Genomic DNA, 21,783 nt, shown 5'->3' with positions numbered 1-21,783 from the left:
GTTGAGAGACGCGCCTCTCAAAAACGCGTCGCCCGCTAAACCTTCGATTCCCTCTGGTGCGGCGCGACTTTCAGACTCGTCTTCTAAACGCCACGTGGCGGGTTTCTTGCGTTTTTCAGGCGCGGTTAAAAATTAAAATATTCTCAACTTCAGACGCGAGGCGCGCCGCTCATCAACGACACACCTGGCCAAGGCAGCCAATGGGATGAAGAGGAGGCCCAAGGCAGCCAATGGGATGAAGAGGAGGCCCAAGGCAGCCAATGGGATCAGGCAGGAGGCTTTCCTTCCTGTCCCCCGAGGAGAACCTCATCTTGTATATTATATTTGCGGTATTTAATGACGAGGATCTTTATCATCCTGAATCTACTCTCAAACTGACTCGTGCTCAGGAAGGGAGCTGAAGCCATGAGACACAACCAGGGTTGCCAGGTCTGTGTGACAAAACCAGCCCAAAAACCAGCCCAATATCAGAACTCAAAATATGCCCGTGCCAAACCATATACACTGCTTTTAAAGTCCATGTGTGTACGTGCTGATCTGGAGTCAGTTTCGTAGGATTTGGGTATAAATAAATTATTTCATTTAAAATATGGATTTTTATTTAAAGATATTCATGTAATTTGCATGAAAAATAGGTCTACCCGAACCAAGGACAAACAATTCAACCCGCGGCAACACTTCAAAAGTAGCCCAATTCCGCGGGATAACCGCGGACCTGGCAACACTGGACACAACTCATGGAGGAGATGCTGGTGTTCGCCGAACTCTTTCCTTTCTTTTTTTAAATATCTTGAACCCAAAAGCAACGGTTGGTTGCGCGCGCAGGTCCGCTCCACAGCGCCGCGCTGTTTGGCCCGGCAGGTTTTTGACAAGACGTCTTTGGTGCGGCTGCGATTATAGAGGCGCGTCCGGTGTGTTCGAGCCCTTACCGGCATCAGCGCGTCTCCGGCCGCGGCTCCGGTTCTCCTGGAGCGGCCACCAGGGAGGAACTTTCGACCGCTCAAGTCTCGCGATAGGTGCGTTCCTTTGCTCACGTAGGAGCACAAGATTTCGCGAGAAAGACTGAACAAGAACAGCCCTCTGATCCAGGCAGCTGTCGCGAGTATATATATTTATATAAATATATACAAATATACAAATATAAAAGTATGAAAATACAAAAATATAAAAATATAAATATAATATATGTATTTATATAAATATATTTGTATATAAATATATATATATATAATATTTATATAATATAGAAATATAATATTTATATAAATATAGCATTTATATAAATATAATATTTATATAAATATATTTGTATTTATATATATAAATATATACATAGATATACATATGTATAGTTATATTTATATCTATTTATATAAATAGATATAAAACGATATAAATATGTTACCACCACTGAAGTGACGGGCGGGAGACACGCCCCCTGCGCCCTGCTGCCTGTGATCGGTGCAGAACGAGGCTTCACTCTCACGGACCGGCGCTCTGCAGCCGGTGGGTCGGTTAACGGGAGAGTTAACGGGGACCGGGTGGACCTCCGTGCCTTCAGGACTGCGCGGCCTCGGCAGGTGAGTCCTGCTCCGGTTCTCACGGGTTTGACTGGAAACTACATTGCCTTCATTTTGAGGTACCTTCACGTTTCTATACAAATATAAAAGTATGAAAATACAAAAATATAAATATATAAATATAATATATGTATTTATATAAATATATTTGTATATATGTGCTCCCCGCTCTGTGTCCTGTTCCAGAATAAGGAAGTGAATGAAGCCGTTAACACGAGCTCCTCTCTACTGGAACACTTTAAGACAGCAATGAGTCAGACTCAAGGAGCCTTCTGTTTGGAGACTTACATGCTGAGTCCAACACCGACACGCACTTGGACTTGAAACAGAGTATTTGTTTCTTTAACTTGAAGTAAAAGTCGAAATAAATCCTCTGTTTTAATAATCTTAAAGTACGTGTTCCAGTCTGAGCTGAAGGTCAGAGGTTCAAGGTTCAAGGTTTTTTATTTGCCATCTGTGCCTAGACCAGCAGTCCAGACACATCGCAATTATTGTTATTGCGGAGCGGGTCTAGGCGAAATTCTCACAAGAACTCAAATAAATGCCCCGTCGGATATTAAAACACATTTGTGGGGACTTGATGACCGAGAGAGAAACTTTTATTCTTAAATACTGATGAATGAAAAAAATGTGTCTCCAGGAAAAAGGGCCCTTTACACATCCAGGGCAAAGGGGGAGGAGCCTGTGCACGTGCCTGGTTTTATTTCCCCTGGTGGGGAAGGTCACAAACTGATGCAGTTTGGGCATATTTTTCCGGAGATTGCAGTGATTAAAATCTCCCCGAATAATGACAGCAGTGTCGGGATCTGTGTTTTCATGCTCACTGATCATGTCGTGTAGCTCCTTCAGTGCAGCCTCCTCCTTAGCGGAGGGGGGGATATACACAACACTCACAATGATACATTGCAGTTCTCTGGGCAAATAAAATGGTCTTAGCCTCAAAGTCAGATCCTCCACATGTTCAGAGCAAGATGTTGATATGATCTTACTGTCGGTGCACCAGGATCTTTTGACGAGTGCGGCCGTTCCTCCTCCGCGAGTCTTTCCGCTTTCCACAGCGCATCGGTCCTCTCTGAAGACCGTGTAGCCATCTGGTGTCATGGCCTCCCCCAGCCAGGTTTCACAGAAACACAGTATGGAGCAATCCTGAATGTCCTTCTGCATGGGATCCGAGCATGTAGCTCGTCCACCTTGTTTTCCAGAGACTGAACATTTGCGAACAGTATGATTGGGAGTGTTAGCCTTCCGATGCTAACCAAGCGCCGGAGTCTTCGGTCAGCTCCTCCCCGTCTGCCGCGCCTCCGCTTCGGCCTGTTGTTCTCAGGGCCGAGCATCGAGTCAACATAGCATGTTAGCTCTGGGTAGAGTTGTGGCTCGTCGGGGGAAAAGAGTCCAAAATGACTGCGCTCTCTCAGCTGTAACAGGGTCGCCCGATCAGAGGAAAACGTTGCATTTTGTGTCTTAGCTCGGCACAAAAAAGTCGTGAGTAGAAAAAGACACGTAAATAAGTTGACTCGGAGAGCTCCGCAACGTGGCCCTCTGTGGAGCGCCGTCTGGATCTCAGAAAGAGGAAGTGATGATAAACTGAAGCGCTCAGCTTCTCAACCAGTTAAATGAAGGAGCTTTAGGAGCGGGGGTGAAAGGTCAGAAGGTCAGGTCATCACCGACCCTGGTCACGAACCTTTGAGACTCATGAGTGTCAAAGTGTGGTGGGTACCTTCAAAATAAAAGCACAGGATTGTTTTCTTACATTTCACGTGGTGGAGGGCCCCGTCCGGCCCGCGGGCCTCGTGTTGGACATTAGACCTCTGATGGATTCCAGCTGATCAACTGAAACATATTTCACACATCAGCAAGAAACCAACAAAGCGTTGGAGGTCCGTTTGAAGTTCTGCTTCTGTGGTTCTAGAAGGTCCAGAAGCAGAAGAAGAAGTTCTGGAGCTTCAGTTCATCTGAACTTCCTCATCACACTGTGAGAAGAAGACTTCGAACGGACGCCAACGTTAGCTAAAACTCCGATATAGCATGCTAATGAGCTAACAGAAGACCGTCACAGAGTGTTTGTTGTGTAGTATTTGAGGCTGGAGGTTCATCTCCCGTTAGCCGTCGGCTGTGTTGTTGTTTGTTATTATACGATTTAAAGGGACAGTACGACGCTCCCCGGTGTTTCAGGAGGAGGAGGGTGAAGATGGCGGAGACCAAAGTGGCGATGGAGTTCGGGCCGAATGGAGCCTCAAAGGTACCCCCCCCCCCCCCCCCCCCGTGTGTTAAAGGGGCAGAATGAACACCTTTATCTCCAGTCTGCAGGCGCCACCGTTAGCTTCCACAACATCGGCTACACGGTGACTGAGGGGGGGGGCTGCCGGAGCAAAGGGACCACCAAGGAAATCCTGCTGGACCTCAGGTGAGCTCCTCAGGGCGTTGTGCTTTGTGCTAAACTAGGCTGTGGCTACCGCACACTTTACGAAGTACACTGCAATACAGTGCACTACAATGCAGTGTACTTCGTGGCTGTGAGTCTCAAATGGAACACTTACGTTAACCACTTGGCGGAAGTGACGGACGCAAATCTGTTCACGGCACCCGCGAAATTAAGCCGGGAGTGACGTACGCAAATCTGCTTGCCATACCCGCGAAACTTAAAGTGACCAAATGAAGCACTTCTTGCCCTCTTGTTGTCCCTTGTTGTCTCTTGTTGTCCCTTGTTTACCTTTCTCCACCCCATGTGGAAACTGCGATACCTCCACCATCGCGGCAGGAGCCTCCGTGGTCGACCGCTTGTGCTACCGTAGCATCTCGTCCGCCATTGTTTTAGAAATAAAATGAAGAGCTGGCGAAAGGGCTCCTCCTCTTCCGCTACGTCACCAAGATGGCGGCCGTTTAGAGCGAGTAGTGTCCATCGTTTTACATGTTTTGCCCGTTTGCAGAGCGCCATCCGGGTACTTTCAGTGCACTGAATTCTGCTGGTTTTTTCAGTGGCGCACTTCGAACACTGAAAGTCAGCTCCAAGTGCTCAAGTGCGCGGTAGTAGACACAGCCTTTTATTAAACGGGCTAGCTGGGTAGCTAACGGGTGAATAAACATTTAATCATTTTGACTCCCGTGTTCAACGCAGCTAATTAGCGTTAGCATCATCTATTCTTGGATTTAAAAAAAATAAAACCTTCATCTACGTCCCTAAGGTTAAAACGCCATAATAATAATAATAAATAAATAATTAAAGAAATAAAACCTTCATCTACATCACTCAGGTTAAAACAACAGAATATTAATAATAAATAATAATATAAGTAAGTAAGTAAGTAATTTATTTTCCATCAGTACATACATAACATGTACATACTGGCAGACATTAACAACAGAAAAAAATTGTACGAATGGAGGACCGTCCAAAGACCGAGGTCTGTAGGCTCCTCTGAGATGAGGAGTTGGACGGCCCCTCCCCTAACCCTTTAGCCCCTCCCCTAACCCTTTCACCCCCCCCCCTACCAACTACTACTACAGGCACACAGACAGTACACACACATATGGATGAAAACATAAAATGTCGTACAAGCAACAACAACATAAAACCAGAATAGGGAAAAGAAAACCAAAAGAAAAAGAAAGTCATAGTAAAAATATTAATAAAAGACAAATGTGAACTACTGATAACTTAGAAAAAATAAATAAAAATAATATCACGAACATCAAATTATGGATATACATTTTATTTTAAATATGTTTCCTCTATTGTACTGTGCCGCCAGGCTGTATGTCAATATTAAAAACTTTCAGAAAGAAGTGAGATGGCGTTTAAGGCGAGAACCAAATGCCTTGATGCTGGATGCCGATTTGACCTCGTCCGGAATTTGTCTCCAGAGCTTTGGACCTCTACAGATGAAGCTTTTAAATACAATGTCGACTGTATGTTTATTTATATGAATGCCACCACGCAGCCGCGTGTTGTGGTCGTAGACATGTGTGTTCCTTGTGAACATACGTAACAGATTATGTGGCAGATTATTATTCATAAATCTGTACATAAAAATTCCTGTTTGACACAAATGTAGATCTGTAAATCTCAGAATGCCCAATCTCTTAAAAAAAATAGATGAAATAAAATGTTTCTACGTCCCTACAGAGCAGCATGTGTAGCTCTAGCTGCTCCTTCAAGAGTCACAAAGCCGTTTCCTCCGAGGCTCCGGCCTCCGGGCTGGAGGCGGACCTGAGGCCCGGTGGGCGCTTATTGTGCGTTTTGTTAGCCTACGTGCCGACAGGACGACATCTGGAGCGCTGACACACACACACACACACACACACACACACACACACACACACACACACACACACACACACACACAATGACTCTCAGGTTAAAGCAACACAGTGGCAGGATCCCGATTGTTTTGAATTCACACAAAAAATGTTGGTCGGCTAATTTTCGGGATGTGAAGAAGTCTGTGGGTTTGTTTCCAGTCAACATGCGAGGTTCCCAGAGGAGGAACCCTCTCGTCAGCCCGGGTCACCTGGGTAACTCCTCTCCTCTTATTTCATGGACTGGCCCAACATCGGGAGGAGGAACCGGTCCTTTGTGAACACCATCCTGATCATCTGGAAAGCGTCTGGAGCTCAAAGGAGCTGAGCCTCTCCACGGCTGAGGCCACGCCCACAGGGAGTGACACGCTGTCAAAGTCTCTGTTTATGACGCCGGGACATATCAACACCTGATGAGATTGTATCTTATCAAACGGTTGTCCGGCCAAAGTGCAGCAGGCTGTGCCTGGTGTGGTATGGTCTGTAATCATTGACGGCCGACTCAAAGTCCATCTGCTTTGAGAGGAACGGCACCTCGTCTCACAGGCTTCATCTGGGCTTCAGTTTGAACATCTGGCTGAGAGCCGTGGACGGATGAAGAAACCACGGGCCCCTGGGCCTGGACGTGTCAAGGGCCCCCGCCAAAAAAAACATCGCTAACAAAACAGTCCGTATGGAACAACGATCCCGGAGCTGAGCAGACAACAGAACGCAAATGATATGATAGCAGGGACTTTGGTTCTATGAATGAAACCAATAACCAGGAATAACATCCCTCAGTAGGACTGTTGGGGCCTTGTGACATGAAGGATTCAGCCCAGCAGAGACCGGCTACAGCGCATCAGATCATATCAATACAAAGTTAATCACAGAGACGTCACGCAGAGGCTCTGGCTCATGGGCCCCTGGGCCCGGTCGGCTCGTTCGGTAATCCATCCCCGAGTAGGACTACTGGGGCCCTGTGACATGAAGGACTTCAGCCCAGCCGATACCGGCACCTGACTCGTCGTTTCAAACGGAAACACTCGTCAACAGAGTCGATTCAGCAAATATGAGCCGACTGTTAGCTTAGCTTAGCACAAAGACTGGAAACGGGTGGAAACCGTTAGCCTGTGTTCCGCACCTCGAACACATTTTGTCCTGTTTGATTAATCTGTACTAAAAACTACTTTGTATTTGATTTATGCTAAGCTAAGCTAACTAGATGATGATGTAGTTTAATATTTACACTTTCAGACATTAGGTTGGAAATATGTGGCATATAAAAAACAGATTTTGAAAATGATTTCAGTTTTCCTGTATTAATGAGTTTTGTTTCCTGTATCAATGAGTTTTGTTTCCTGTATTAATGAGTTTTGTTTCCTGTATTAATGAGTTTTGTTTCCTGTATCAATGAGTTTTGTTTCCTGTATTAATGAGTTTTGTTTCCTGTAGTTTTCGTGTCGGCTGTCTTTGTATTTCTTCGTTCCTCGTGAGGTTTCTGAAACGTCTCCACCGTTAACTCGTCTTTCTCCCGTCTGCCAGTGGGCTCATGAAGCCGGGTCTGAACGCCATCATGGGGGCGACAGGAAGTGGAAAGTCATCGTGAGTCTTCATGCTGGTCCTGAGAGAGAGAGAAGCCGCTCCTTTTTGGGACGAGCTGTGTTCGCCATTTCCTCCGCCATTTCCTCCGCCATTTCCTCCGCCACTTCCTCTTGCCATTTATCTGACATGTTTCCACAATCAATTCTCCATTTTCCTGCTATTTGTCTGAAAAAAAGTTCTCAACTTTTTTCACAATTTGTCTAAAATGTTTCTAAATATTATTCAAGGATTTTTCCAAAATTTGTCTGAAACTTGTTTAAAATGTTTCTAAAATGTTTCAATTTTTTTTCTAAGATTTAAAAAAATTCAAAACGTTTTCTACATTTTTTAAAAGATCTTTCTGAAATGTTTGTAAAATGTTTCAACATTTTTCAAAAAATTTCAAAAAATTCTCTTAAAGTGTCTTAAATGTTTCTAAAATTTGTCTTCTGATTTTTTCATTTTTCTTCTAAAATTTGTCTTCTGATTTTTTCATTTTTCTTCTAAAAATTTTCTTCTGATTTTTTCATTTTTCTTCTAAAATTTGTCTTTAGATTTTTTTCAATATTTTTCTAAAACTTTTCTAAAAAATGTCTCATTATTTTAAGATGATTGTTTTTTAATTTAAATTTTCTTAGATTTTGTTAATTATTTCTTTAATTTTTTTAATTGTTCTTACATTTGTCCATACCACTTGTCTGCCAATTTCAGCCACTTTTGTCCTCCATGTGTCTTTCATGTCTTTGATGTCTTTAATATATTTGATGTCTCTAATGTCTTTGATGTCTCTACTGTCTTTGATGTCTCTACTGTCTTTGATGTCTTTAATGTCTATAATGTCTTTGATGTCTCTAATGTCTTTGATGTCTTTGATGTCCTTCAGCTTCCTGGATGTCCTGGCTGCCAGGAAGGACCCCTCCGGGTTGTCGGGAGAGGTTCTGATCGACGGAGCTCATCAGCCGCCCAACTTCAAGTGTCTGTCTGGATACGTGGTGCAGGTGAGACAGACAGGAAGTGAGACAGGAAGTCCTTGATTCAGGACTCACTGCGTGCGCTTGGGTGGGTGGACGTCCTCCAGGACGACGTGGTGATGGGGACGCTGACGGTCAGGGAGAACTTCAGGTTCTCCGCGGCGCTGAGACTCCCGGCCTCCGTCTCTCAGAAGGAGAAGGAGGAGAAGGTCGAGAAACTGATCCAGGAGCTGGGACTGGGCCGGGTGGCCGACTCCAAGGTGAGGAGGAGGAGGAGGAGGAGGAGGAGAAAGAGGAGGAGGAGGAGGAGGAGGAGGAGAAGGTCGAGAAACTGATCCAGGAGCTGGGACTGGGCCGGGTGGCCGACTCCAAGGTGAGGAGGCGGATGAGGAGGAGGAGAAAGAGGAGGAGGAGGAGGAGAAGGTCGAGAAACTGATCCAGGAGCTGGGACTGGGCCGGGTGGCTGACTCCAAGGTGAGGAGGAGGAGGAGAAAGAGGAGGAGAAAGAGGAGGAGGAGGAGGAGGAGGAGAAGGTCGAGAAACTGATCCAGGAGCTGGGACTGGGCCGGGTGGCCGACTCCAAGGTCAGGAGGAGGAGGAGGAGGAGGAGGAGGAGGATGAGGTCTGTCAGACAGAGAGTCACAAGTATAGAAGAACACAACTGTGTGTGTGTGTATGTATGTATGTGTTTGTGTTTGTGTGTGTGTGTGTGTGTGCAGGTGGGCACTCAGCTGATTCGAGGGATCTCCGGTGGGGAGAGGAAGAGGACGAACATCGGCATGGAGCTGATCATCGACCCGCCGGTTCTGTTCCTGGACGAGCCGACCACGGGTCTAGACGCCAGTACGGCCAACTCAGTGCTGCTGCTGCTGAAGAGGCACACACACACACACACACACACACACACACACACAGACACAGACACAGACACAGACACAGACACACACACACACACACGCGGCGTGTGGAACTGATGTGCCGTGGCCCCGTTCCTTCAGGGTGGCTCTCAGCGGGCGCACCGTGGTGCTCTCCATCCACCAGCCGCGTTACTCCATCTACCGGCTGTTCGACAGCCTCACGCTGCTGGTCAGCGGCAAGCAGGTCATCCCCCTCTTCTTCTCTTCTTCTCTTCCTTCTGTCGCTCTACTCTTCTTCTCTTCTTCTCTTCCTTCTGTCGCTCTACTCTTCACTTCTTCATTTATTTTGTCCTTTTTCTTTTCTTTGCTGCTTTTCTCATGAACATTTTCTGCTGCTGCTGTTCTCCGGTGTTTCTCTTGGACGATCCTCTTCATTCTTCTGTCTCTTTTCCCTCTCCTCTTCTCAGCCGTACTCTACACAAGTGTTGTGTTGGTAAACATGTGTTGTTGTTGTTTACTCGTGGTTGGATGAGCAGGTGTACCACGGCCCGGCTCAGACCGCTCTGGACTATTTCTCCGACATCGGTAGGAACATGAACTAACCCTCGGCACCTCGACTCCACGAGGTCACGCGCTCTATTGTTCTTAATCCGGGCGGACTCCATTTCCCAGGGTACACCTGTGAGCCCCACAACAACCCCGCTGACTTCTTCCTGGACATCATCAACGGGGACTCCACGGCCGTCGCCCTCAACCGGGCCGACGCAGACGGTGACCTGAAGATAACTGAGTGATCATATGTGGTCCCTCAGATCCACAGCTACCTGAAGATAACTGAGTGATCATATGTGGTCCCTCAGATCCACAGTTACCTGAAGATAACTGAGTGATCATATGTGGTCCCTCAGATCCACAGTTACCTGAAGATAACTGAGTGATCATATGTGGTCCCTCAAATCCACAGTTACCTGAAGATAACTGAGTGATCATATGTGGTTCCTCAGATCCACAGTTACCTGAAGATAACTGAGTGATCATATGTGGTCCCTCAGATCCACAGTTACCTGAAGATAACTGAGTGATCATATGTGGTTCCTCAGATCCACAGTTACCTGAAGATAACTGAGTGATCATATGTGGTCCCTCAGATCCACAGTTACCTGAAGATAACTGAGTGATCATATGTGGTCCCTCAGATCCACAGTTACCTGAAGATAACTGAGTGATCATATGTGGTTCCTCAGATCCGGAGACCGTGACGACGTGCAGGCGAGGCATCGAGGACCGGCTGGTGGAGGAGTACCGGAGCAGCCGCCACTTCAAGCAGACCGGAGCAGAGCTGGGTCGGTACTGGAGCTCCATGGGGGATGTAGTCCTGCTGGACACGTACAAGTACTGCAGGACTACAACTCCCTGGAGTCAATACAAGTCTGATCGTAGCTATACCTACGAAAGATAAGGCTCGTAAATGAGTCATCTTCTTTATTAAGCCTGACTCAGCTCTTCATCTTCTTTATTAAGCCTGACTCAGCTCTTCATCTACTTTATTTAGCCTGACTCGGCTCTTCATCTTCTTTATTAAGCCTGACTCAGCTCGTCATCTTCTTTATTAAGCCTGACTCAGCTCTTCATCTACTTTATTAAGCCTGACTCAGCTCTTCATCTTCTTTATTAAGCCTGACTCAGCTCTTCATCTTTTTTATTAAGCCTGACTCAGCTCTTCATCTACTTTATTAAGCCTGACTCAGCTCTTCATCTTCTTTATTAAGCCTGACTCAGCTCTTCATCTTCTTCATTAAGCCTGACTCAGCCTTTCATCTTCTTTATTAAGCCTGACTCAGCCTTTCATCTTCTTTATTAAGCCTGACTCAGCCTTTCATAGAATAGAATAGAATCAGCTTTAATGGCCATGTAGGTTTGCACATACATGGAATTTGACTCCGGTTTCACTTTGCTCTTCCGTACTTATACACACACACAATATACAATAAGCGGGATAAATATAAAAAAGACATTAAAGACAGTAGTCAAAAGGTGCAGATAGTGCAGATGGAAGAGTCTGATTAATTGTTCATCATGGTGACGGCCAGTGGAAAGAAGCTATTTCTGTGTCTGGTGGTTTTGGCGTACAGTGCTCTGTAGCGCCTACCAGAGGGCAGGAGTTGGAACAGCTTGTGTCCAGGGTGTGAAGGGTCTGCAGTGATCTTTCCTGCCCGCTTCCTGACTCTGGCGGTGTACAAGTCCAGAATGGAGGAGGCTGGAACCAATGGTTCTTTCTGCAGACCTGACGATCCGCTGTAGTCTGACTCTGTCCTGTTTGGTGGCCGATCCAAACCACACAGTGATGGAAGAGCAGAGGACAGACTGGATGATGGCGGAGCAAAAAAGGACCAGCAGCTCCTGAGGCAGGTTGAACTTCCTGAGCTGGCGCAGAAAGTACAGCCTCTGCTGGGCCTTTTTGCGGATGGTGTTAATGTTGGAGGCCCACTTCAGGTCCCGGGAGATTGTGGATCCCAGAAACTTGAAGGTCTCCACCGCAGGAACAGTGCTATTTAGTATGGTGAGCGGGGATAGTGTTGGGGGGCTCCTCCTGAAGTCCACTGTCATCTCCACAGTCTTGAGCTTGTTCAGCTCCAGGTGGTTCTGTCCACACCAGAGGACCAGCCGTTCAACCTCCCGTCTGTACGCAGACTCGTCACCGTTCCTGATGAGGCCGATGACCGTTGTGTCGTCTGCGAACTTCAAGAGCTTAACAGACGGGTCCTCTGAGGTGCAGTCGTTGGTGTAGAGGGAGAAGAGCAGTGGAGAGCACACATCCTGGGGGCGCCAGTGCTTATGGTCCGGGTGCTGGATGTGGTTTTTCCCAGCCTCACCTGCTACGTCCTGTCTGTCAGGAAGTTTGTGATCCACCGGCAGGTGGGGGCTGGCACGGCGAGCTGGGAGAGTTTGGGTTGTAGAACCTCCGGGATGATCGTGTTGAATGCAGAGCTGAAGTCCACAAACAGAACCCTTGCATATGTCCCTGGGAGTCGAGGTGTTGCAGTAAATGGTGCAGTCCCATATTTATTGCGTCATCCACCGACCTGTTTGCACGGTAGGCAAACTGCAGGGGGTCCAGCAGGGGCCCTGTGATGTCCTTCAGGTGGGTCAACACCAGCCTCTCAAAGGACTTCATGACCACAGACGTCAGGGCGACGGGTCTGTAGTCATTTAATCCTGTGATGGAGGATTTCTTGGGCACCGGGATGATCAAGGAGCGCTTGAAGCAGGAAGGGACTTCACACAGCTCCAGTGATCGGTTGAAGATCTCCGTGAAGATGGGGGACAGCTGGTCAGCACAGACTTTCAGGCAGGAGGGGGACACGCCGTCTGGGCCCGGAGCCTTCCTGACCTTCTGCCTCTGAAAGAGCCGACTCACATCCTCTTCCCAGATCCTCAGTGCCGGTGGGGGGTTGGATGGGAGAGGTGAGTCAGAGAGTGGAGGTGATTGTTCGATGATGGAGCAGTTGGGCGGGGTGGAAGTGGGCTTGTCGAACCTACAATAGAAGACATTCAGGTCGTCAGCCAGTCGGTGATTGTCCTCAGTGGGGGGGGATGGTCTCTTGTAGTTGGTGAGTACTTCCAGGCCTCTCCAAACTGACGAGGGGTCGTTGGCTGAAAACTTTTTTTCCAGCTTTTCAGTGTAGCTCTTCTTAGCTACCTTGATCTCCCTCGTCAGTGTGTTTCTGGCCTGGTTGTACAGAATCCTGTCCCCACCTCTGTAGGCCTCCTCTTTAGCCCGGAGCTGCCTGAGTCTTGCAGTGAACCAGGGTTTATTGTTGTTGTATGTGCAGAAGGTTTTGTCGGCACACATGTCCTCACAAAAGCTGATATATGATGTCACAGTGTCAGTTAGCTCATCCAGGTCTGTAGCAGCAGCCTCAAAACACTCCAATCAGTGGAGGCAAAGCAGGACTGTAGCTCCAGCTTGGCCTCGTTGGTCCATCTCTTCACAGTCTTCACCACAGGCTTTGCAGATTTTAGTTTCTGCCTGTAGGACGGGAGAAGATGAACCAGACAGTGATCAGAGAGTCCCAAAGCTGCACGAGGGACTGAGCGATATGCGTCCTTTAGTACAGTGTAGCAGTGGTCCAGTGTGTTTTTGTCCCTGGTGCTACACTTAATGTGCTGTCTGTATTTTGGCAGTTCTTTGCTGAGGTTTGCTCTGTTAAAGTCCCCAAGAACAATGAGCAGGAGTCTGGGTGTTTGTGCTCCATGGTGGTGATCTGCTCTGCCAGGTGTTGGAGTGCCTCACTCACACAGGCCTGAGGTGGGATGTACACACCGACCAGGATGAATGAGGAAAACTCCGGTGAATAAAATGGTTTGCAGTTTATTAAAAGAGTTTCTAGGTGAGGGCTGCATGATTCCTTTAACACCGTGACATCTGTGCACCAACCTTCATTAATATAAAAGCAGATTCCGCCTCCCCTCGTTTTCCCGACAGAGCCGTTACGCGGTCCGCTCGGTGGAGTTGGAAGCCCGCAGATGCAGTGCGCTGTCCGGGATGTGCGCACCGAGCCAGGTTTCGTGAAGCACAGGCGGCAGATCTGCTAAAGTCCCTATTAGTTTTGTTCAGGAGCAGCAGTTCATCAATCTTGTTCGCCAGAGAGCGGACGTTCGCCAGATGAATTGACGGGAGCGCAGTTCGAAATCCCCGCTGACGCACTTTAACAAGCGCTCCTGCACGCTTCCCACGCCGGCGTCTCCGGTGAATTCCGAGAAGAGCAGCTGCTCCTGCAACCAAAAACCCAGTAAAGTCATCCGGTTCATTGAAGACCGGTGAAAAAAATTGTCCAGTGGATTCACGGAAGTTTAAAAGTTCCTCCCTACTGAATGTGATCAGAGAGGGAGAGCTGGAGACGAGACAAACAAACAAAAACAGGAAAAGTACGAGAGAGCGCAGTACCGAGGCTGCCATCTGCGGCGCCATCTTGTATATTTATGACGGCTCTTCTTTATTAAGCCTGACTCAGCTCTTCATCTTCTTTATTAAGCCTGACTTAGCCTTTCATCTTCTTTATTAAGCCTGACTCAGCCGTTCATCTTCTTGATTAAGCCTGACTCAGCTCTTCATCTTCTTTATTAAGCCTGACTCAGCCGTTCATCTTCTTTATTAAGCCTGACTCAGCCGTTCATCTTCTTTATTAAGCCTGACTCAGCTCTTCATCTTCTTTATTAAGCCTGACTCAGCCATTCATCTTCTTTATTAAGCCTGACTCAGCCGTTCATCTTCTTTATTAAGCCTGACTCAGCCTTTAATCTTCTTTATTAAGCCTGACTCAGCTCTTCATCTTCTTTATTAAGCCTGACTCAGCTCTTCATCTTCTTTATTAAGCCTGACTCAGCTCTTCATCTTCTTTATTAAGCCTGACTCTCTGTTCCCTCAGAGAGGATCGTTCAGGGGAAGCCGGTTCTCTCCTCGGTTCCCTCCAGAACCATCACCTACAACACCGGCTTCCTGACCCAGTTCAAATGGGTTCTCAAGAGAACGTTCCGCAACCTGATGCTGAACCCTCAGACCTCCGTGGCTCAGGTACATGAAGGGAACATGAAGGGAACATTAAAGGAACATGAAGGGAACATTAAAGGAACATGAGGGGACCATGAAGGGAACATTAAAGGAACATGAAGGGGACATTAAAGGAACACGAAGGGAACATTAAAGGAACATCAAGGAAATTAAGGGAACATGAGGGGACCATGAAGGGAACATTAAAGGAACATGAAGGGGACATTAAAGGAACATGAAGGGAACATGAAGGGACCATGAAGGGAACATTAAAGGAACATTGAGAGAACATGAAGGGAATATTAAAGGAACATGAAGGGAACATTAAAGGAACATGAAGGGGACATGAAGGGGACATGAAGGGAACATTGAGAGAACATGAAGGGAACATTAAAGGAACATGAAGGGGACATGAAGGGAACATTGAGAGAACATGAAGGGAATATTAAAGGAACATGAAGGGAACATTAAAGGAACATGAAGGGGACATGAAGGGAACATTGAGAGAACATGAAGGGAACATTAAAGGAACATGAAGGGAACATGAAAGGAACATTGAGAGAACATGAAGGGAACATGAAGGGAACATTAAATCATGGTACATCACGCAGTCTGAGGGCGGAGGAGCAACGTGAACAAGAAGTTTGGGCGTTCCTCGCCTCTGTGCAGCTGAACCTGAGTTGCAGCAGCACCTAGTGGCCACGCGAGGAACTTCAGCTCCAGATGCTGTAGTCATGGGGAAATACACGTTTATTTGAGCTTCACAGATGAAGCTCCTCTAGAGACAAAGGTCAGGTTCTCACGAGGGGAGGTCACCGCCACCACATTGTGCTGACACGCCTGTGTCAACACAGATGCATTGTGGGAACTCTGGTGACAGCAAATCATGCTTTGTTTAAAAAAAATTAGGCATCTTAACTTTCTTTTCCCGGGATGTGTAAATGCTCCTTTTAGGCTTCAACAAGTGTTGCTTCAAACGTTCAACACATTCACTGCAGCTATATATATATATATATAATATATATATATATATATATATATAACATATCTATTCACTATAAATGTGTTTATTAGATCGCAGTGACGTTGTTTCTGGCTCTCGTCGTTGGAGCCATTTTCTTTGACGTGAAGGAGGATCAGAGCGGCATACAGAACAGGTAATCTACTACATTCTGGTTTTACTTTGTAATGTGTAATTCAGTATTTGGTCTTCATCAACAAGTCACTTCCTGTTTAAAGTCATCTAATCAGTAGTAGTATTAAACTATATTTCCCTTAATTGATCACTTTGAAGGGACTGTGAATAAACGCTTGGAGACAAACTACTTTAAATATAACTTGACTTTAAAGTAGCATCGGTTCAGTATAATGTGTGAGATTTAATAATACCATGGTTGTCTTCAGGTTCGGCGCCCTCTTCTTCATCGTTGTGAATCAGTGCTTCAGCTCGCTGTCGTCGGCCGAGCTCTTCATCGCAGAGAGGAAGCTCTTCATGTGGGTTCAACACGCCGAACATGTGACTCTCTTTGGGGGAAGTAGCACCGTGACGTCTTTCTGAGGGATGAGGTTAGCGTAGCTTAGCATACAGACTGGAAACACAAGGCTAGCCTAGCTTAATCCAAAGTTCTCTACAGCGGATTTGTTCACACAATTTATCTCATATGTTAAACTTGTGAAAGCACCATTTATGGTGTTTTGGGGGTAGTTGTTTTCATTCTTTATGCTAAGCTAAGCTAATATCCTGACTCTTTACTGAACATGAGAATACTGTCATCGTATCTCGCTCTCAGAAAGAAAGTTAAGATGCAAGTTTCCCAAATGTAACTATTCCCGTGGAAAATATAAAAAAACCTTGTTGGGACCTAAACTTCTACCTTGTTGGGACATAAACTTCTACCTTGTGAGGACATAAACTTCTACCTTGTGAGGACATAAACTTTTACCATGTGAGGACATAAACTTCGACCTTGTGAGGACCTAAACTTCTACCTTGTGAGGACATAAACGTCTACCTTGTGAGGACCTAAACTTCTACCTTGTGAGGACATAAACTTCTACCTTGTGAGGACATAAACTTCTACCTTGTGAGGACATAAACTTCTACCATGTGAGGACATAAACTTCGACCTTGTGAGGACCTAAACTTCTACCTTGTGAGGACCTAAACTTCTACCTTGTGAGGACATAAACTTCTACCTTGTGAGGACATAAACTTCTACCTTGTGAGGACATAAACTTCTACCTTGTGAGGACATAAACTTCTACCATGTGAGGACATAAACTTCTACCTTGTGAGGACATAAACTTCTACCATGTGAGGACATAAACTTCTACCTTGTGAGGACATAAACTTCTACCATGTGAGGACATAAACTTCTACCTTGTGAGGACATAAACTTCTACCATGTGAGGACATAAACTTCTACCTTGTGAGGACATAAACTTCTACCTTGTGAGGACATAAACTTCTACCATGTGAGGACATAAACTTCTACCTTGTGAGGACATAAACTTCTACCTTGTGAGGACATAAACTTCTACCTTGTGAGGACATAAACTTCTACCTTGTGAGGACATAAACTTCTACCATGTGAGGACATAAACTTCGACCTTGTGAGGACCTAAACTTCTACCTTGTGAGGACCTAAACTTCTACCTTGTGAGGACATAAACTTCTACCTTGTGAGGACATAAACTTCTACCTTGTGAGGACATAAACTTCTACCATGTGAGGACATAAACTTCTACCTTGTGAGGACATAAACTTCTACCATGTGAGGACATAAACTTCTACCTTGTGAGGACATAAACTTCTACCATGTGAGGACATAAACTTCTACCTTGTGAGGACATAAACTTCTACCATGTGAGGACATAAACTTCTACCTTGTGAGGACATAAACTTCTACCTTGTGAGGACATAAACTTCTACCATGTGAGGACATAAACTTCTACCTTGTGAGGACATAAACTTCTACCTTGTGAGGACCTAAACTTCTACCTTGTGAGGACATAAACTTCTACCATGTGAGGACATAAACTTCTACCTTGTGAGGACATAAACTTCTACCTTGTGAGGACATAAACTTCTACCTTGTGAGGACATACACTTCTACCATGTGAGGACATAAACGTCTACCTTGTGGGGACCTAAACTTCTACCTTGTGGGGACCTAAACTTCTACCTTGTGGGGACCTAAACTTCTACCTTGTGGGGACCTAAACTTCTACCTTCAGGGGACCTAAACTTCTACCTTGTGAGGACCTAAACTTATACCTTGTGGGGACCTAAACTTCTACCTTGTTGGGACCTAAACTTCTACCTTGTGAGGACCTAAACTTCTACCTTGTGGGGACCTAAACTTCTACCTTGTGAGGACCTAAACTTCTACCTTGTTGGGACCTAAACTTCTACCTTGTGAGGACATAAACTTCTACCTTGTGAGGACCTAAACTTCTACCTTGTGAGGACATAAACTTCTACCTTGTGAGGACATAAACTTCTACCTTGTGAGGACATAAACTTCTACCATGTGAGGACATAAACTTCTACCTTGTTGGGACATAAACTTCTACCTTGTGAGGACATAAACTTCTACCTTGTGAGGACATAAACTTCTACCTTGTGAGGACATAAACGTCTACCTTGTGGGGACCTAAACTTCTACCTTGTGAGGACCTAAACTTCTACCTTGTGAGGACATAAACTTCTACCTTGTGAGGACCTAAACTTCTACCTTGTGAGGACATAAACTTCTACCTTGTGAGGACCTAAACTTCTACCTTGTGAGGACATAAACTTCTACCTTGTGAGGACCTAAACTTCTACCTTGTGAGGACATAAACTTCTACCTTGTGAGGACATAAACGTCTACCTTGTGGGGACCTAAACTTCTACCTTGTTGGGACCTAAACTTCTACCTTGTGAGGACCTAAACTTCTACCTTGTGGGGACCTAAACTTCTACCTTGTGAGGACCTAAACTTCTACCTTGTTGGGACCTAAACTTCTACCTTGTGAGGACCTAAACTTCTACCTTGTTGGGACCTAAACTTCTACCTTGTGAGGACATAAACTTCTACCTTGTGAGGACCTAAACTTCTACCTTGTGAGGACATAAACTTCTACCTTGTGAGAACCTAAACTTCTACCTTGTGAGGACATAAACTTCTACCTTGTGAGGACATAAACTTCTACCTTGTGAGGACCTAAACTTCTACCTTGTGAGGACATAAACTTCTACCATGTGAGGACATAAACTTCTACCTTGTTGGGACATAAACTTCTACCTTGTGAGGACATAAACTTCTACCTTGTGGGGACCTAAACTTCTACCTTGTGAGGACCTAAACTTCTACCTTGTGAGGACATAAACTTCTACCTTGTGAGGACCTAAACTTCTACCTTGTGAGGACATAAACTTCTACCTTGTGAGGACCTAAACTTCTACCTTGTGAGGACATAAACTTCTACCTTGTGAGGACCTAAACTTCTACCTTGTGAGGACATAAACTTCTACCTTGTGAGGACATAAATGTCTACCTTGTGGGGACCTAAACTTCTACCTTGTGGGGACCTAAACTTCTACCTTGTGGGGACCTAAACTTCTACCTTCAGGGGACCTAAACTTCTACCTGTTGGGACCTAAACTTCTACCTTGTGAGGACCTAAACTTCTACCTTGTGGGGACCTAAACTTCTACCTTGTGAGGACCTAAACTTCTACCTTGTTGGGACCTAAACTTCTACCTTGTTGGGACCTAAACTTCTACCTTGTGAGGACCTAAACTTCTACCTTGTTGGGACCTAAACTTCTACCTTGTTGGGACTAAGAGGTATAGGTCCCCACAAGGTAGCTCAAACAAACACGTACACACACTGACGACCTTGCCGACGTTCCTCAGCCTCTTTCTGTGATAAATGTCATTTAACGTTCCGAGTTTCTCGAGGAGGTCGTTTAATGGAACGTTTTCCCCTCCTCAGTCACGAGTACATCAGCGGGTACTACAGGGTGTCGGTGTACTTCCTGTCGAAGGTCCTGTCGGACATCATCACGCTGAGGACCGTCCCCGCCATCATGTTCAGCTGCGTGGCGTACTTCATGATCGGTACGAAGGTTATGGCGTATTTACCACTTTTTCAATGATAAAGTAATATCATTTATGAAGTTTTTTTTAAAAACTGGTTCAAGTTTCTGAAATGTGAGACTGAAAGATATGTTGTGTATTTAAATAAAAGTTGTTAATCACATTTTCTAGTTCAATGTATATTTAGTTAATTTTTAAGGCATTCTTTAAATAAATTTTGATTAATATTTTCGTATAATTTCTTATTTCTAAGAAAATAAAATGTTGGTAAACTTTCTATGTTTGCAAATCTATATTGTTTTTATGCTTCATTTGAGTGATTATTTTTATTTTTGTTTAAACATGTCGAACTATATAACAAATGTATATTTTCAGATCTTCTTTAACAATCTTATAAAATATCCTAAAACATGTTTTAGTTTGGGCTGATGACTTTGTTCCCGTGACGTTTCCTTCAGGCCTGAAGCCGACAGCCGGAGCCTTCTTCACCTTCATGTTCACCGTGACGCTGGTCGCCTACACCGCCACCGCCATGGCGCTCGCCATCGCCGCCGACCAGACGGTGGTCGCCATCGCCAACATCTTCATGACCATCGCCTGCGTCTTCATGATGGTGACACACGCACGCACACACGCACACACACACATATATATAGTTATATGTGTGAAAGCTGCATTCTCTCTCCTGACCACCAGGGGGCGACTCCTCTGGTTGTATAGAGATCTATGTTCATGTGTTAAAGCTGCACTCTCTCTCCTGACCACCAGGGGGCGACTCCTCTGGTTGTATAGGAGTCTATGTTCATGTGTTAGCTGCACTCTCTCTCCTGACCACCAGGGGGCGACTCCTCTGGTTGTATAGGAGTCTATGTTCATGTGTTAGCTACATTCTCTCTCCTGACCACCAGGGGGCGACTCCTCTGGTTGTATAGAAGTCTATGTTCATGTGTTTCTTACCTGTCAACGTTCTCTCAGATCTTCGCAGGTCTCCTGGTGAATCTTCCCTCCATCGTCAGCTGGCTCTCCTGGTTGAAATACTTGAGTATACCACGATACGGCCTCGGTGTACGTACACACACACACACACACGCACACACACTCTCACACTCACACACACACACACACACTCACACACACACACCCCCCCGTACCTCTGAAGCATGACGTCGTGCTTCAGGCTCTGCAGGTGAACGAGTTCACGGGGTTGGACTTCTGTCGTGGTCTCAACGTCTCCATCACGCCGCCTGGCCTCTCGTGAGTAACCATGGATACGCTGTTGTTCGAGAGGCGAGTGGAGTAACGTTCCTCACCGTGTCTCCAGCTGTACGGGGGAGGAGTTCCTGGAGGAGCAGGGCGTGGACTTCTCCACCTGGGGCTTCTGGCAGAACCACCTGGCTCTGGGGGTCATGACCTTCTGCTTCCTCAGCATCGCCTACATCAAACTGCGCTTCATCAGGAAGTTCACCTAGACCTCCACCTCCACCACCATCATCACCATCATCACCATCACCACCTCCATCTCCATCACCACCTCCTCCATTGTAATATACCCAATGGCTTTCAAAAATGTTTGTGCAGATATTATTAGTAATTTCTGGTAATTGTCCACATCTCGATTCGGATCATTTGTTTGTAGAATAAAATGATTTGTTGTTGAAAGAGACGTTATGTTGAAGTTATTCATTATTTACACACACACACACACACACACACACACACACACACACACACACACACACACACACACACACACACACACACACACACACACACACACACACACACACACACACACACACACGGTCGACAACAGTGTGTGTGTGTATAAGCAGACACTCATTTCCATAGCAACCGTAGGTATAAACAGTCCCGGCATGTG

At 45.9% G+C, this 21,783-nt stretch overlaps 1 protein-coding gene across 2 annotated transcripts; it reads left to right on the top strand.

Annotated features, from left to right (window-relative positions):
- Positions 1 to 1,479: 1,479 nt before the first annotated feature.
- Positions 1,480 to 21,567, top strand: abcg2a (ATP-binding cassette, sub-family G (WHITE), member 2a). Of its 2 annotated transcripts, XM_056443370.1 has the most exons (19): positions 1,480 to 1,580; positions 3,753 to 3,819; positions 3,881 to 3,984; positions 7,401 to 7,460; positions 8,323 to 8,437; positions 8,518 to 8,670; positions 9,130 to 9,287; positions 9,409 to 9,511; positions 9,804 to 9,852; positions 9,940 to 10,038; positions 10,512 to 10,610; positions 14,697 to 14,842; positions 15,893 to 15,975; positions 16,223 to 16,312; positions 19,801 to 19,925; positions 20,363 to 20,517; positions 20,880 to 20,969; positions 21,082 to 21,158; positions 21,226 to 21,567. In XM_056443370.1, exons 2-19 carry the CDS (start codon positions 3,769 to 3,771, stop codon positions 21,371 to 21,373), a joined length of 1,905 nt encoding a protein of 634 aa, XP_056299345.1. In that variant the 5' UTR covers positions 1,480 to 1,580; positions 3,753 to 3,768; the 3' UTR covers positions 21,374 to 21,567. The 2 variants fall into 2 exon arrangements, with proteins under 2 accessions (XP_056299345.1, XP_056299344.1); XM_056443369.1 differs by lacking the exons at positions 1,480 to 1,580; positions 3,753 to 3,819; positions 3,881 to 3,984 and adding an exon at positions 6,321 to 6,803 and having other exon boundaries at positions 8,518 to 8,783.
- The last annotated feature ends 216 nt before the right edge of the window (positions 21,568 to 21,783 follow it).

Source organism: Pseudoliparis swirei, chromosome 21 (genome assembly GCF_029220125.1).
Source record: "Pseudoliparis swirei isolate HS2019 ecotype Mariana Trench chromosome 21, NWPU_hadal_v1, whole genome shotgun sequence".
Taxonomy (NCBI): domain Eukaryota; kingdom Metazoa; phylum Chordata; class Actinopteri; order Perciformes; family Liparidae; genus Pseudoliparis; species Pseudoliparis swirei.
This window is presented reverse-complemented; position numbering and strand designations above follow the sequence as displayed.